Source organism: Haematobia irritans, chromosome 1, assembly GCF_050003625.1.
Source record: "Haematobia irritans isolate KBUSLIRL chromosome 1, ASM5000362v1, whole genome shotgun sequence".
Classification (NCBI taxonomy): Eukaryota; Metazoa; Arthropoda; class Insecta; order Diptera; family Muscidae; genus Haematobia; species Haematobia irritans.
The window spans coordinates 228,230,821-228,247,601 of NC_134397.1; the positions used below are offsets into that span (position 1 = coordinate 228,230,821).

The 16,781-nt window shown below is 34.0% G+C and overlaps 2 protein-coding genes across 3 annotated transcripts in view; one reads left to right on the forward strand and one right to left on the reverse strand.

The window, feature by feature from the left end:
- The window catches only part of Cad99C (cadherin 99C), a 398,863-nt gene that overhangs the window by 287,822 nt on the left and 94,260 nt on the right, over nucleotides 1-16,781 (reverse strand). The window lies entirely within an intron of this gene.
- Nucleotides 145-1,314, forward strand: LOC142235199 (uncharacterized). Its single transcript, XM_075306460.1, has one exon. The coding sequence runs from the start codon at nucleotides 145-147 to the stop codon at nucleotides 1,312-1,314; it is 1,170 nt and encodes a 389-aa protein (XP_075162575.1).

Sequence of the window (16,781 nt, forward strand, 5' to 3'; positions counted from 1 at the left end):
CTGGACGATGATTATTTATAATAAATATATAGGCGGAAAGTCAAAAGGATACATTCAAGAACAATCCGCCAAACGCATACGACTTCCATTAACTAAGGAAAATAGAAAATTTTTACAATCTCTCAACCTTCGATTGAAACAAAAATGAGTGATATTCTTAATGTAACTGAAAAACCGTTTTCTGACGAAAACATAATTAAAAAAGACTATCATAGTTATGTACCATATATACGTTCATTTAAAAACAATGATGAAATTAGAATAACCATTCAAAACCAAGACTTGTATGTATTACCAGCTGAAAGTTATATTTACATTGAGGGTACTATAACAGTTGGTAATGGGGAGAAGGCAACCAATGCTCGTTTGAGAAACAACTGTGTAGCTCACATGTTTGATGAAATCCGCTATGAGCTAAACGGTGTTGAAATTGATCGATCGAGATATCTAGGGATATCGAGTACAATAAAAAATTTCGCGTCTCTAACAAGTTCTGAGAGTAATATGCTTCTGAACGCTGGGTGGAGTTGTTTAGAGGACATGCCTGTTAATACATTCAACTTTTATGTACCATTGAAAATGTTATTGGGGTTTGCCGAAGATTTTAATAAAGTTATATTACACAGCAAACACGAACTTATACTTTTACGCAGTTCTAGCGACAACCATGCATGTTATTCATCAGATTCCAAAGAAAATTTAAATTTAAACATTACAAATGTAATGTGGAGGATCCCCCATGTACACCTGTCTGACGCAATGAAAATAAAGGTGATGAAAACCGTTCGTGATGGAACATCGTTACCAATTGCATTTCGAAGTTGGGACTGTCATTTTAACCCCACATTCTCAGGATCTATGAAATGCAACTGGAATGTAAAGTTAACTCTGCATAGGGAAAGACCTCGTTTCATCTTGTTTGCATTTGAACGGGAAGGAAAATTTACTCATTGCAACTTAACAAATATAAAAGTACATTTAAATTCAGAGACATATCCGTATGACGACTTAAATTTAAATTTCGATGACAACAGATTTGCCGTTCTATATGAAATGTACATAAAATTTCAAGAAAACTATTATCATCGAGAGCCGCAAGCAATTTTAAGTCATGAAACTTTCAAGACTACACCTCTCATAGTCATCGATGTTAGTCATCAGAATGAGATGATTAAACATGGACCAATTGATGTTAAATTAGAAATTGAGACGAGTAAACCCATACCACAAAACACTTCAGCCCACTGCCTTATATTACATGATCGCATAATGGAATACACACCTTTGACTGGAGTCGTCCGAAAAATTATTTAATAAAACGTGAATAGTATTTTTATTTTTTTATTCTTTATTTATTGTTTTACTTAGACCTAAGTTTTTTAATATTTAAATAAATAAATATGATTAAATAAATAGTTGTGTTTTTTTTTTTTTTTTTTTTTTTTCGTTTTATATTACATATAAATTGCTTACTTGGTATACTTATAAATAGTTAGTTTTCTAGATTGAGTTCATGTAAATCATCTACTGTTGCCATATCAATATTGTAGATGTTGAAATTCTCCTCAAATACTATGGGAGTTATATTTTCCAAATTATTATCATTATTAACTTCATCATGTTCACCCGTAATTGCGTAGTGTCCCCACGCATAGGTTCTAATACCATCATCTCTAATTTTTCTTTTGTCATCGTCGCAACTCAACGTTATTTTATTTATTTTATTTGTGTAGAGAACATGTTTTTTTGATCTAAATACCAACATATCATCACTTAATTTTGATCTGTTAAACAGGCAATCACGATATGTATCTATGGTATATTTTTTAAGTACAGACTGTTTGACACCCTTGGATTTTTTGAGTTCTTTTCCTCCTTCTACCTTCATAGAGTACATTTTCGGTCTAAGACCTACGAACTCAGTCATTATTTTCCCCGAATTCTCATCTTTCATCATACCTATAACTTTTTTGTTTTCAATGGGGAAATTAAATTTGTTGTTATGAGGTAAATCGGAAGTATCAAATCTTGCTTTAATTTCGTCATTTGTTATTTCTTCATAGAAGTCCCTATGCAAGAATTCGAGAACCATTGAATCAGTGTCTGTATATAATAGAGATACATCATTTCCAAATTTCTTTTTCAAAAAGGCGTAATAAAATTCATACATAAACCACTTCGAAATCTCTAGGATGGCAAATCCCATTTGTATCGGTTTATCATAGAGAATTTCTTGGCGATCCATCTGAATGGCAACCATATTCTCGCTGAAATGAACTAAACTGTTAAAATTAGGTTTCGTTATCAATTTTAATGCACCATTTCGATTTCCTACAGTTTCCCAGACCGTAACTATTTTTACATCAGTCCTCTTTTCAACATTTTCCATTGTCTTCCCATATATCGCATTGTTCAACAATTTAAAAAAATCTTTTTCAAATGCGATGTTTGTTTTGGCTCTATGTTCATTGTTGATCTCAATGTATGGACGTAGCCAGTCGCTTTGTACAAACGATACAATTCTATGTACTTTCTCCAGTTTCAACCCCAAATCTATACATTGTTGAAGATTTCTATAGTGTATGACATATTTTCTCTTATCTTCAAAATCTGCTATCAACTTTTTACATTTAGAACCTGGTGGGAATTTATTTTCTGGACACGGGGGAAAGTCGTTTAAGTAGTCATGCACTTCTTTCGGACAAGACAGATCGACTTCCAGGAAATACCCCACATTCGAATTAGCAGGTAAATTTGAAATACTGTTTATGAAAAATTCCATTAACATTTTTTCATCGCCTTTCACCCATTCGAAATCTTTTTGGGGGAGATATTGTGACATAGCATATCCATAAAGGTTATTAGCGTCAATATAAAGAAGAATGGACATTATTTCATCTATTATGTAATTCTCCATATACTTGTTATTTGCACGAGCATACCTTTTACTACACTGCACAATGCCACCTCTTATCCCCCTCATACAGAACTTATGCATTTCTTCATCTAATAATAGATGGAGTTCAACTTTATTTGTAATACATTTTAACATTGCCTCCCATGAAAGACCGGGTGCTGTAAAATAGTGACAGGGGTCAAGCTTGTGTATATCCATACATAATTTTCGAAAGTTTTCAAATACATCCGTTAACAGCAAGACATCTGTTATTAGATATAACTCCATGTAATCTTTGAGTGTTTCACAACCCATAGTACTCCACACAGTTTGAGCATGTGTGTAGTCGTCTTCTGAACATGGTGTGTCACACAAGGTGTTGAAAAAATCCTCAATCGGTGGGAGTTTGTCATCATCTAATTTACTGAAGCTCGACAAATAATCATAACAAAACACCCCTTTTCGTTTCATTAAATCAAAATGATTGGGGAAATGTTCTTTAACATTCAACAATGCATCATCCTTTAAATTACGCGCAAGAGTATCTAAACTAGCTGCCATAAATCGAAAACTATCTAAAAATCTCAACTCTAATAACTTCTTCTCTCCCATCGGCAGAGTGTGAGACATTGAAATGTATGTCTCTTTATTTTGAGCAATTACAGAAGTTGTTCCCTCATAATCAGCTAAGTTTTTAATGAAAAGATGACTATCATACATGGAAAAGTTGTGAAATAAAACTGGAATAAATTTAGCAATCTGATATTGTAGATTGCAATCATTGTGTGCAGGACCCCTATATTTTCCGGTAAGATGACAATGATCTCTAACCTTTTGATTGTTTTGACCACTGATTTGCTTCTCACAAATATGACAAACTCTTGCTCTCAAATACTGTCTAACCTCCAAGGGTGTCAGTCTATCCATCACTTTGACTACATTTAAATGGTTATAATAGATCCTTTTACAATCTGCAATTAGATCCTCTAAGAACTTACTTGATGCATCTGCACCACTATATTTTCTCAGTATATTTTTACTACTATCGTAGCTACATACTATTTTATAACCAAATGCACACGGTTTATGCTCTTTCAAAGATGTGGTCTTTGAAGTATTCCCTCGATGTAAATCACAATTTTCTAAAATACATTCGAAGTCTGCATATACTACGAATGGTACCTTTAGTTCTCTCTTGAAGTTCTTAAATATTAAATTCTTATTTTCCTCTTTGGGCATCATCCTTTTTACTTTACCACATTTTTCCTTATGTCTCTTTAAGGAATCCTCCGAGTAACAGTGTTGGATGCACGTATTACATACAAATATCTGTCCATTTCCGGAACGCTTCTGGCTGCTTAAAAGTCTATATGAAAAAAAAAAAAAAAAAATGTTAATAAATGCTTACTAGAAGTAAAAATGACTAATTACCTTGATTCGCTACCCTTTCTCACAAGTATGTAATGTGATTGTTCACCTTCCGTAAGTAGCAGCAAGTTCACATGGTCCTCCTTTTCCTCACTTGTTTTATAAAATGGACCAACAATTACACCGTCTTCGTAGCCAAACACATTGACGCTTATGCTTGAATTTTGCTCTTCAAACTTCTCGATATGATGTAGAGCCAACGGGAACTGCAATCCTTCAAAATTTAAAATTTTTCCATTCTCCAAATGAATGTTATCCCTCTCTATGTTGACTTTGTACGTCGATGTTTTGTTGGCATTGATTTTGGGGGTGTCTCCAACAGCAGCTACTAAACACCATTTGAAGCAATATACATCGTTATTCTTAATATTGATACAAGCTTTTTTAAGTCGCAAAGGAATAGGCGTACTTATGTATGATGCTCCTTTGGTTAAATTGACTCTGTTTACATTCATTTCTAACCCATAAATTTTGTTTAACGCCCAACCTGAATCTCTCTCCTGAAATTCAGACATTTTATTTAATATACTGTCGAACAGCGTATCAATGATTTTATTGATGTCGTCAGATTTTGTTACCAATCTCATTTTGGTAATATGGTTAAAATTCTTCGGCGCGCTGACCCCATCTCCATTTGCTTCTGCTGCAGCCTCAATTGCAGGCTTTATGTACACACCTACAAGTTCTATATTGAATTTTATAGTGGTGTGTTCTTCAATTTTGCTCTCGATTAAATTGATAAGGGAATTTTTTGCCTCATACAGAAATTCCTCAGGAATTAGTATGTCTTGTGTATTGGGATATTCATATATAGCCACACGCTTCTTAAAAGAACTTTTAATCTCCCTCAATTTGTTCATCTGCGACTGTTGTTGAGTTACAGCAGATGTCGATGGATGATTTACTGTAAAATTGCTAGCATATACATCGTGCACATTTCCTCCATGATTTTGTCGTTGAATGAAGGTGGGCTGTTGATCATCTTGAGGATATTGAGTGTTGATTTGTTGATGGTGAACGCGGCTACTGGTAGAGGGTTTATCCATCAAATTATCTGATAAATCTAATTTCCTCTTCATAGAATTAATCTCGGTTGTCCTTTGTTCTGAGACGTAACGACAAATCTCTTGATGTGATCTTAAAATGTATTTGTTATCACATAATTTACCGCAAACACAATGTTTAACCATATGTCGATCAAACATGTTTTTGTTGGCGAAATTTGTGTAGCAAAAATTACAGATATATTTAAGAATATGTATTTTTTGGTCATTCATTATGTTAGCTATTCCCTCCTCGTTGCTGCACTGCTGTTGGATGTCAACCGCCCCCCATGCAGGTTGAGGTTGGTTTTGTTGTTGATCATTATATACCCACGGTTGTTGTTGGTGGTGGACGTAGTTTGTCTGCTGTCCTCCTTGAAAATAATTTTGTTGGTGATAGTCCACACTCCTGTCCTCCACGTCTTGTTGTTGAACTGGTTGGGGGTGGGTTGATGTTTGATCCATCCTTCTTTTCTTGACAGTCAATTCACCAATTCCTCCCCCTACAACTTGGGAGCACATCCCCCGATGAAATTGCAAAATGTACTTATTTTCGCAAAATTCACCACATACACAATGTTTCGCGGTGTGACGTTCACACTCCTTTTTGGTAGCGAAAACAGCGATACAAAAATTACAATTATATTTAGCCATGTTTTTTTTTTTTTATTTTCTTTTAAAAATTAGAAACGTTCTTAGTTTTTTATTAATTTTTTTTTTTTCACTATTCGTTCAAACGAAACTTTAAAACAATATTTACGCTTGCGTTTGCGTTTAGTTTTTCAAAAAAATACTAGATTTTTAATAATATCGAAAATACACCTTACTCGAGAGGTTCGTGTTTTAATACAAACTGAGCACTGAACATTAGGAATCGATGTTTTAAGGTCATGTAACCTATAACAGGAGAATTCATAACATGATACGTTTACTTTCCAATACTTACGCGGGAAACTATCATTGATCTCTTATCGCATTGTCAATGATAACAAAATGTATTTTCTTTTCTGTATCATAAAAATCTTTACTAATTTGTTACGCTCATAAGTATTGTCGACAACAGTCACGTTGACAAGTGATGAAAGTGACCCTTTTCATTTTTCATCCCTTGTTCACTAGCTTCAACGTGAGAACATACTTTAGCATTCCCTTTCCCTAGTTTCGATGAACATTTTCCTCCAACACCTGCAGGATCGTCAGTAGAAGCCAACATCATTGGGTCATATTCAATAGAAATTTATCGAGATCTAATTCTTATTAATGCAAAAGGAAATAAAATCCAACTCTTCGTGTATGTGGTTAAGTTTTTCCAAAGACATCTCTCAGTGGATCACTGATATCGATGTAATACAATCTCATCACATATGACCTAATGAATGAGCATAATTCATTGTAATTAATGATCTCATAAGAATTAAATTAAATGCGCTTCACCCCCCTCCCATTAATAGGAATACATAAAACTATTAAATGCTCCGAAAATACATTAATACGAATACATAAAACCATTAGTGGCGCCGAAAATACATTAATACGAATACATAAAACCATTAGTGGCGCCGAAAATACATTAATATGAATACATAAAACCATTAAATGCGCCCAAAATACATTAATGCAAATACACAAAATCATTAAATGTTCCAGTCACAACTTACGGTTACGGATCTCGATCCATTCATATCCCCACCATATGCTAATTAATGAGCACCAATTATTCTAATGCCCAATCCTTATGAAATTAAATTTGCCTTGGGTCTGCCCCTCATTACAAATACATAAATTTATTTTTCACACAGCGAACATCACCTCATATTATAAAACGGTCCTCTCCGTCCGTCCATCATCTACATTTCCAACTGCCTGTTAACTGCTCTGTCTGTCCACCATCTGCTTTTCCAACTGCCTGTTAACTGCTCCGGTCTACCTGTCTATCCACATATCTGCTCCTGTTTACCATTTTCAAAATGGTACATCAAGCAATACAACCCCTTAAAAGATCACTAGCACAGCCCACACAAATCTCCATCTTTACTCTCCTTCTAACAAACACCTGCAAAAACTCATACACATCCCAACAACAAACACACTATTCACCATCTTCATAAACATTCCTCATGACGATCACCAACCCTCCATCTTTACTCTCCTTCTAACAAACACCTGCAAAAACTCGTACACATCCCAACAACAAACACACTATTCACCATCTTCATAAACATCCCCCATGACGATCAACAACCCTCACAAATAGACCACACACCCTTATCCAACAATCCCATTTCCAGCATCCACATCCCTAATCAACCCTTGTCATCATAATTTATGATCACTTGCCCACCCTCCTATACAGCAACCCATTAAATTTTATTATCCCAGACGATCAACAACCCTCACAAATAGACCACACACCCTTATCCAACAATACAATCCCATTTCCAGCATCCACATCCCTAATCAACCCTTGTCATCATAATTTATGATCACTTGCCCACCCTCCTATACAGCAACCCATTAAATTTTATTACCCAACCCTTTTTTATACATGTAAATTCCTATACCCAAAGCAATTAACCTGGATCTAGAACTCTATGTTTACCTCTACTGATCATGTTATGGGGTTTTATTGAAGAGGTATAGTTGGAGTAGGAGGAGAAGCAAAACACTCATAAGATTGAAAACTTTTAATGTCGACATATCCGGGTCAAAGAAACCTTACCCAATCAATGATCAATCATTTCAATCGTGATGCTTCAAAGTATGCCATATTTGAAGGAGATTAGATTATATTAAAAACCATAATTAACATGGTGTTTTATAAATCATAAAATTTAATATATATCTGATATCATGTTCAAGGTGGTCAATTGTGTGGCTGCGGAGCATAAAATTTGAGAAAAGGCATACCAAAGCAAACTTGTTTAAAGCATCTGCATTAAAAATCACATCAATAAATATTTATTATTCACATCGCTGATAAGTGGGAAAAGTAAAATGGGAATCGCTTTGTCTCAGAGAATTTTGAGACAGGATTACAAAGAGTACCATTCCCTGTAAAAAGAGGCTCATTTCATTCACAAGTTCTCTTAGAAAAACACAATTACCACATATTTAAGATCTAATATCATGTTAGTGTCATTGGACAATTAGCGGTGCCAGGTACATTATTCGAGTTGAAATGGAAGACAAAAACTTTATCTGTTGGAGTTTATTCCGCACTGAAAATAGAGTTTTCTAAGTAATGGAATTTTAGACAAATGAAAACGTCATTATAAAAATATTGGAGACAATTTATTTGCTCTGAAAAAAATTATAAGAAAGGGGAATTTAATATGTCTACACCCAGAAAACGTGAACCCTATATGGCACTATAGGCAACCAAGCAAAAAAAAACATCGCCAAAAAAGTAGTGAAAATGTGCTTTTTGGAATTGGTGCAAAATTGGCGCAGAAGCGATGAATTCAACATGGGCTTGTCATAGGGCGTATGTCCACCATTTCCACAGCCGCTGCACTGAATTTACTTCACTTCTTAAGATATGATCCGAATTTAGTGTTTAAGATATAAATTAAAAAAATTTGTTATATTTTTCCAAACAAAGAATTTTTTATATCTTTTATGATTTTTAATGCTTTCTATCCTTTGTTCGACAAGTGTGACCTCAAATATTTCAAAAAATTCCCATTTTTTTCTAGAATGGATTTAGCATTTTTATCGACAAATTTGTAATAATTTTAATTCCTACTGTATTTTTAATCTATTTAAAACAAAAAATAAATTACTCATTGAAAATATGAAAACAGCGAGTTATAAAAAATTCAATTAAAATAACTTCCTGTGTAGTTAAAATAAAAAACATCATTGGGAGGACATTTTTGGTAGTGCTTTTAAAGTTGTGCCTTTAGAAGAACTTCCAAATTTCTTTGCTGGGCAATTTAATTAAATTTTAGTTCATGGAATTATTACGTTGTGAAGAAGATTTCTTGACTTTAATATTTTTTTGTGCACGTTAGATAAATGAACTTAAAAAGGGCCAATTATACACAAATAAAGCACATTTACTAAATTCGTGTCTTCTACAAAATAACTCCGAATTTCCTAAGATTTGTAAATTTTACCAATAATCCGCCCATTATGAGCTTCGTATGGTACTAAATACATTTTTGAATGTTTTCCTTCAATCTTCGAAATTTTCTTAATGAAGTGAAAACAAAAAATTATGACTAATAATATTTACTCGATTTTGCGAAACCGACATCTGCGTTTGTAATACAGTTTTATTCAATTTTTTTTAATTAATCCAAATTTTTTAAAATTAACCAAAATTTTCCTTATGAACCACCAACAATCTGATGTCACCAAAAATTCGAAAAACGCCTATGACATCTTGAAAGGTGAGGTATCGTGAATTTATGCATATGAGTCCAAAAGTAAAATGCAATCGACTTTTTGAGTGTTTCAAGATGAGTCTGTTGTCTTTCAGGAACTCAGGAGAACAACAACCCAAGACGGATCAGCCTTCACCACGATAATGTGCGCTCTGAAAAAAAACTACATATATACACTTATAGTCATGACCTGGCACCGAATGGCTTCTGCCAAAATATCATAATTTTCTGGTTGATTCTATTAAAAGTAAAACACAATTTTTCGTTGTGGTACTACTTAGACGATCTCCAAAAAAGGGTCGTGGGTTCCAACCCAGTTTCGACCAAACACAAAACAGTTTTCCCCGGTGAATTATCCTACCTCAGTAATGCTGGTGACATTTCTGAGTGTCTCAAAGCTTCTCTAAGTGGTTTCACTGCAATGTGGAACACTGTTCGGATTCGGCTATAAAAAAGAAGGTCCCTTGTCATTGAGCTTAACATTGAATTGGGCAGCACTCAGTGATGAGAGCGAAGTTCACCACTGTGGTATCACAATGGACTGAATAGTCTAAGTGAGCCTGATACATCAAGCTGCCACTACACAGAAAAAAATTTCCGTAGTTAAACTAACGCTAAATGTAACTTATTTTTATTGAAAAAAAATTATTTAATTGTAGTTTAATTTTATTATTTTTGTCGAAATTTTCCACAGCTTAATGAAATCTTACTTTTTTTTTTAAGTATGTCTCAAAAATTTTATGAACTAAACGTGAGTACAAAGTTCAATGAACTTACACATAAGTTCAATATGAACTAAAGCAAAAGAAGATTTTCGTACGATTCCCAAAAATAGTAGGAACGGTATGGTTAAAATGGTCATGATTTGGCGCCAATGATTTTCTTCTTTACTTTCAGTTAATTTTTTCTTCTATGAGATGATGTAATTTCGTAAACTGCAGTTAAAAAGTACAACAGGGCATTAACATTTGCTAGTTTTAACAACGCTTTGTGGAAATCTCAAAATGTGGTGTAAAATTTAGTTCAATTTTCGTGCGTGGTAGTTCATTCTTCCTATAAAACAGTTCACTTTTTTCGGTGTATATTTAACCTAACCTATATATGCTTTTGTTCTATGATATTCTATCCGGGTTCATAGATTTTAACTTGTGCCAGAATTTTTTCTTCTCAAAAATACCCAAGGAATAATTTGGCCAGTTTGGTGTAGGGTATATAAAAATCAGCTACGTCTGGCTTTAGTACTTTCCGCAATTTTTTGAAATTCATCAATGTGGTTTCCATTTAAATGTCAAATGTTGTATCTTCAACAAAACCCGATGATGATGTCATTGAGCAGCTGCAAACAAAATCAGCTAAAATTAAACGAATTCACATTGTGAGCTTGCTCATCCATAAAGTCGTGACAAATTTCATTGAAATCTAGGTTTGCATTTTCTTCTTTCACAATACCCGAAATTCGATAAACAACTTCATTGCGGATTTCTATGGAAATGCAAAGGCTCTAATAGCTAAAAGTTACATGTAAGCAATTTGCAATGTAGCTCAATCTGTGGTAGCAGCAGTAACAAAGCTCAACAATGACAATTTGCATACTTATTAAATTTTAACTTTTTCTCGATTCAATATAGAAAAATTTACATTTTCCTAAATTCGCATATAGTTTCCTAATCAGAGTTGAGGGGGTTCCATAGTGAATCTCAACATTTGAAAACAAAAAAAAAAAAACAAAAATTGCATTAAAGTCGTCGCTGTGTCTGTTTATCTAGACCTGCTAGAAGAAAAAAAGAAACAAACGCTAACTTTAAGAAACCGCCCTAGGTAGTGCGATTGTTGGTTGGACCCGCTGTAAGCCAAGACCACCAATTGCAGGTGTAATTTGCATACGTATCTCGTTTTCAATATCATATTTCAATTTTATTATAGTGCATTACACATTTCGCTTAAATTAACCCAAAACCATTTTCAAAGAGCTTTTCGATAAAAACGGACTTAGTAGTGGGACAAGCCAATGAAGAAGTAGACCAAGAGATAGGTGTCCAACAACCAGTCAGCAGAGTTACAGCTGAATTTCCAATGAATCGATTGCCACATATTTTGTTTGCCATTTAATGGCAAAATATGGTTTTTAACTAAATTAAATGGAAATACAGTTTCAGTTGGAGTCAGCATTTATGGGGAGTTCGTTTTCGTTTTTGTTGTTGGCTAAAATTGCTACCAAAGTAACATGAACTCACTGATAATAACTTGGTCAATATGAATCCAATTTCAATTCCTTAGTTAATTCACGGAAATAGGATTCTGATTTCATTGTAACTGGTTTAACATTTTTTTTTTTAATTCGAATTGCGAAATATTAGATCGATTGTGTTTTTCCTTCAATTAGGTATACAATTACAAATGGGGGTAAGTTTTTGAATAATTGTTTTTATTATCTACATAAGTAAAAAAAAGAACTAAAGAAGCAGGGCTGAAAAGTCTATAAGTCATACTGTGGAATTGGTGGTATTCAGCATATTTGGAAGGTTTTATAAAAACACTTCAGTAAGAAAGTTCTACAGCGGCGCCAACCCTAAAAACCCAACTCTAATAGAACTGAATGGATAAAAAGTTTTACAAAAACGAATACACTAATAGAAAAAACTACGTTCCATAATCTTGAACGGACGGTGACAAAATGAAACGGAAACGTTCACAAAAAATTAAAACGGAATGTTCACGATTTCGTACAGGGGCGTTCACGATATCATGAACCGAATTCGTTTTTATTTTGCCATAAAAAGTCTTAAAATAATCGTTATTAACTACATAAGTAAAAAAGAACTAAAGAAGCAGGGCAGAAAAGTCTATAAGTCATACTATGGAATTGGTGGTATTCAGCATTTTTGGAAGGTTTTATAAAAACACTTCAGCAAGAAAGTTTCACAGCGGCGTCAACCCTAAAAACCCAACTCTAATAGATATGAATGGATAAAAAGTTTTACAATAACGAATACACTAATTGAAAAAACTACGTTCCTCAATCTTGAACGGACGGTGACAAAATGAAACGGAAACGTTCACAAAAAATTAAAACGGAATGTTCACGATTTCGTACAGGGGCGTTCACGATATCATGAACGGAATTAGTTTTTATTTTTCCATGAAAAGTCTTAAAATAATCGTTAGACGTTGTTATGGCAACTCCGGCGGTGCTGCAATGTGCTAAGGCGACTGTTAACGCATATGGTGCAGACAACAGAGGTTCGAGTCACGGTAGCGGATATTTTTTTTTAATTTTGTTTATAAATTTGTAACCTTTACGTTTTCAGATCATGACCGCTGGTTGTTGTTTTAACAACGCATGGTGTCATTTAATCGTTTCCAGATTGACACCGCCTGTTCTCAGTGTGACACCACATGTGTGTTGATTCACTCCCATGGACGAATCGTTTTGAAATGAGCACGCCGTTCTCGATTTTTTCTATGAGTGTAAAGAAACAACATCAAAATCCTCATACCAGGTCATCATCAGGGCCTATATAGTGGCCACTAGCAGTAAAAACCGCAGTATTCCTCCCTAATGTTTATGCCACACTATCCAAAGTTTATTCATCTGTTCCTTAGTTCCATGTTCCCAATGAAAAATTATGATCTTGAAACATGTTTGAAGTGACCATATTCCTTTTGTGCGGAGTGGGTATGAAAGTCTATTTTACAGACACGAATCCAGTACGCTATAATTCATAGTGCAGGGTATTTCAAAATAAACATTGGCGTTGAAGTATAGCCATGGTATAATTGTTTTGTAATGATAACTATTTAAAACAAATCTCTACGTGGAAATAATGACGAATACTTTATAAATGCACGAATATTGATAAACCATAGAATTATGTCGTTACCTCTTCTCATTTATATGCATATCAACATCAGCATGCGATATCTAGCACTTGCCATAGAAATTCTTGTTAATTTTATTTATTTATCTACATTTTTCTTCATTGATGCAGGTGTTTGTATTCGAATTGATCTTATGGCTGCCTGTTAGCTCATACGCTATGTCAATAAATTCTAAGTTCTCTTATGACTTCCTAGCCTGCCAGCCATTGACTATAGTTCAATAGAAAGGCCATGCTTGAATGACTTCATAATATTCCCAAATAAAAAAAATGAGGTGTCAAAACTGTTATTTTGCTATGCCATGCAGAAGAAGTTGTTGGAAAAATCATGATATTTGGAAAGATTTATCTCCTACTTATATTGGATGTCAGAGGGTATACACGCAGAAAAAAACGTAATGTATCTTCTATTAATTTAAAAACAAGGGATATGAATATGGAAAATTAAGTACATATGTAATAAGAGTTAATTTTCAATAGATTCTACGACCACAAACAATAACATTCCAAGTTTTTTCAAATCATATTCTGTTCGTTTTAAATCGCAATAAGAAATATTTTCGTATATGTAATTAAAATTGTATTTTATTGTTTTATTATTTATATATGCATTTTTCGAGTGTATAACCCAAAGCTTATTGGCCAAAAATATGCTGGATGGTCTGCTGTTTCTTTTAACATCCCAGCAAAAAAATTTGGAAATTCCTCTAGAAGCACACTATTAACAGCAAACGTCCTCCCAAAGATGTTCCTTATTTTTACCACATACACAGAAAAAAGCATGCCTGATTTGGTATTGATTCCGAGCCAAAGAAGCGGATAATTGAAGTAAAGATATTTTTAAGACAGAATTGTCTTTTAAATTTAAGTTTTGAGTACTTGACTCGTTTTTTTTTAATTTTTTATACCCTCCGCCATAGGATGGGGGTATATTAACTTTGTCATTCCGTTTGTAACACACCAAAATGTTGCTCTAAGACCCCATAAAGTATATATAATCGGGGTCGTGGTGAAATTCTGAGTCGATCTGAGCATGCCGTCTGTTGAAATCACTCTAACTTGTTATTATATGGTCTCCAACAACCATGCAAAAATTGGTCAACTTCGGTCCATAATTATATATAGCCCCCATATAAACCGATCCTCCAGTGTGGCTTGCGGAGCCTTTAAGAAGCAAATTTCATCCGATCCGGCTGAAATTTGGTACATGGTGTCAGCATATGATCTCTAACAACCATGCAAAAATTGGTCCACATCGGTCCATAATTACATATAGCCCCCATATACACATTAGCGTAGCTAGACAATTTTCCTAGGGGGGGCTATAGCCCCCCTAGCTAAAATTTATAGACTGAACTTATAGGTTCAATTAATGTTTTATTTCATAAAATTGAATAAAAAATTAGACATCAAAATAACTCGACAAACAATTTATAATAAAGCAACTAAAAGTAGTTCCACACTTTTCCCAGCAAAAAAATAGTGAGTTGTTCTAAAGGAACAACTTTAAAAGTACTTCCAAAAATGTCCTCAATTATTTTAACTACACAGGAAGTTTTTTTTACTTAATTTTTTTTCATATTTTAATGTGTAATTTTTTGTTTTCTTTTTTTTCAAATAGTTTATAAAAAGAGTAAGAATAAATAAATTGGTACAAATTATTCAAATTTTTCCACAAAACTGCTAAATCCATTATAGAAAAATCGATAATTTTGGAAATTATTCCAGGAAAAACGTTTCAAGCAAGCATCAGAATGCATTAAAAATCATAAAAACAATATAAAAATTATTTATTTGGGAAAAATTTTTTTAATTCACATTCAAAACACTGAATTCGGATCTCACCTTAAGAAGTGATGCAAATTCATTGCAACGGCTGTTGAAACGGTGGACATTTGTCCTATGACAAGCTCATATTACATTCATTGCTTCTGCCCAATTTTGCACCACTTCTAGACCCAAAAAGAACATTTTCACTACTTTTTTGGCAACGCTTTTTCGCAGCATTATTAAGATATTAATTTATGAAAGAATAGTTTTAATATCAATTACTATTTTTTTAATTAAATTGACTAAACTAAATCAATCATAAGTTCAACCACAGCTATATTTCATAAATATCCGACTTCAAAAAACTATTGACATTTATTGAAAAATGGAAAATCATAAATAGAGTTTCAAATTCTGGGGGGGGGGCTAAAATTTTTCTGGGGGGGTCTAAGCCCCCTCCCCAGAGGCCTTCCTACGCTTATGCATATACACCGATCCTCCAATGTGGCTTGCCGAGCCTCTAAGTGAAGCAAATTTCATCCGATCCGGCTGAAATGTGGTACATGGTGTTATTATATGGTCTCTAACAACCATGCAAAAATTGGTCCACTTCGGTCCATAATTATATATAGCCCCCATATAAACCGATCACCAGATTTGACCTCCAGAGCCCCTTGGAAGACCAAAATTCATCTGATTCAGTTGAAATTTGGTACGTGGTGTTAATATATGGCCTCAAACACCCATGCAAAATTTGTCGAAATCGGTCCATAATTATATATAGGCCCCATATAAACCGATCCCCAGATTTGACCTCCGGAGCCGCTTGTAAGAACAAAATTCATCCGATTCGGTTGAAATTTGGTACGTGGTGGTAGTATATGATATTTAACAACCATACCAAAAGAGGTCCATATCAGTCCATAATTATATATAGCCCCCGTATAAACCGATCCCGAGATTTGGTTTTGGAGCCTCTTGGAGGAGCAAATTTCATCCGATTCAGTTGAAATTTGGTACATTGTGATATGGACGTTAACAACCATGCCTAACTAGGTCCATATCGGTCTATAGTTATATATAGCCCTCAGATAAATCGATCCCCAATCACACAAAAATTGATCCATAGCAAGTCCATATCAAGTGTATATAGCCCCCATATAAGCTACGTACAGTGCGAAAGTCCATATCGATTCGTAATTATTTGTAGACTTACCAATACATAAATTTTTTGTCTAATACCACGTATGGACTAACTTACAATTTAGAAAACGATGTTAAGAAGTTTTAAGATACCACAACCCAAGTGGATGGATTGTGGACGACAGTCTTTCGTAGAAGTTTGTACGCAATCCATGGTGGAGGGTACATAAGATTC

What these genes read in the sequence shown, in the direction of transcription:
- LOC142235199 (XM_075306460.1), top strand. Translation starts at nt 145, where the DNA reads ATGAGTGATATTCTTAATGTAACTGAAAAACCGTTTTCTGACGAAAAC.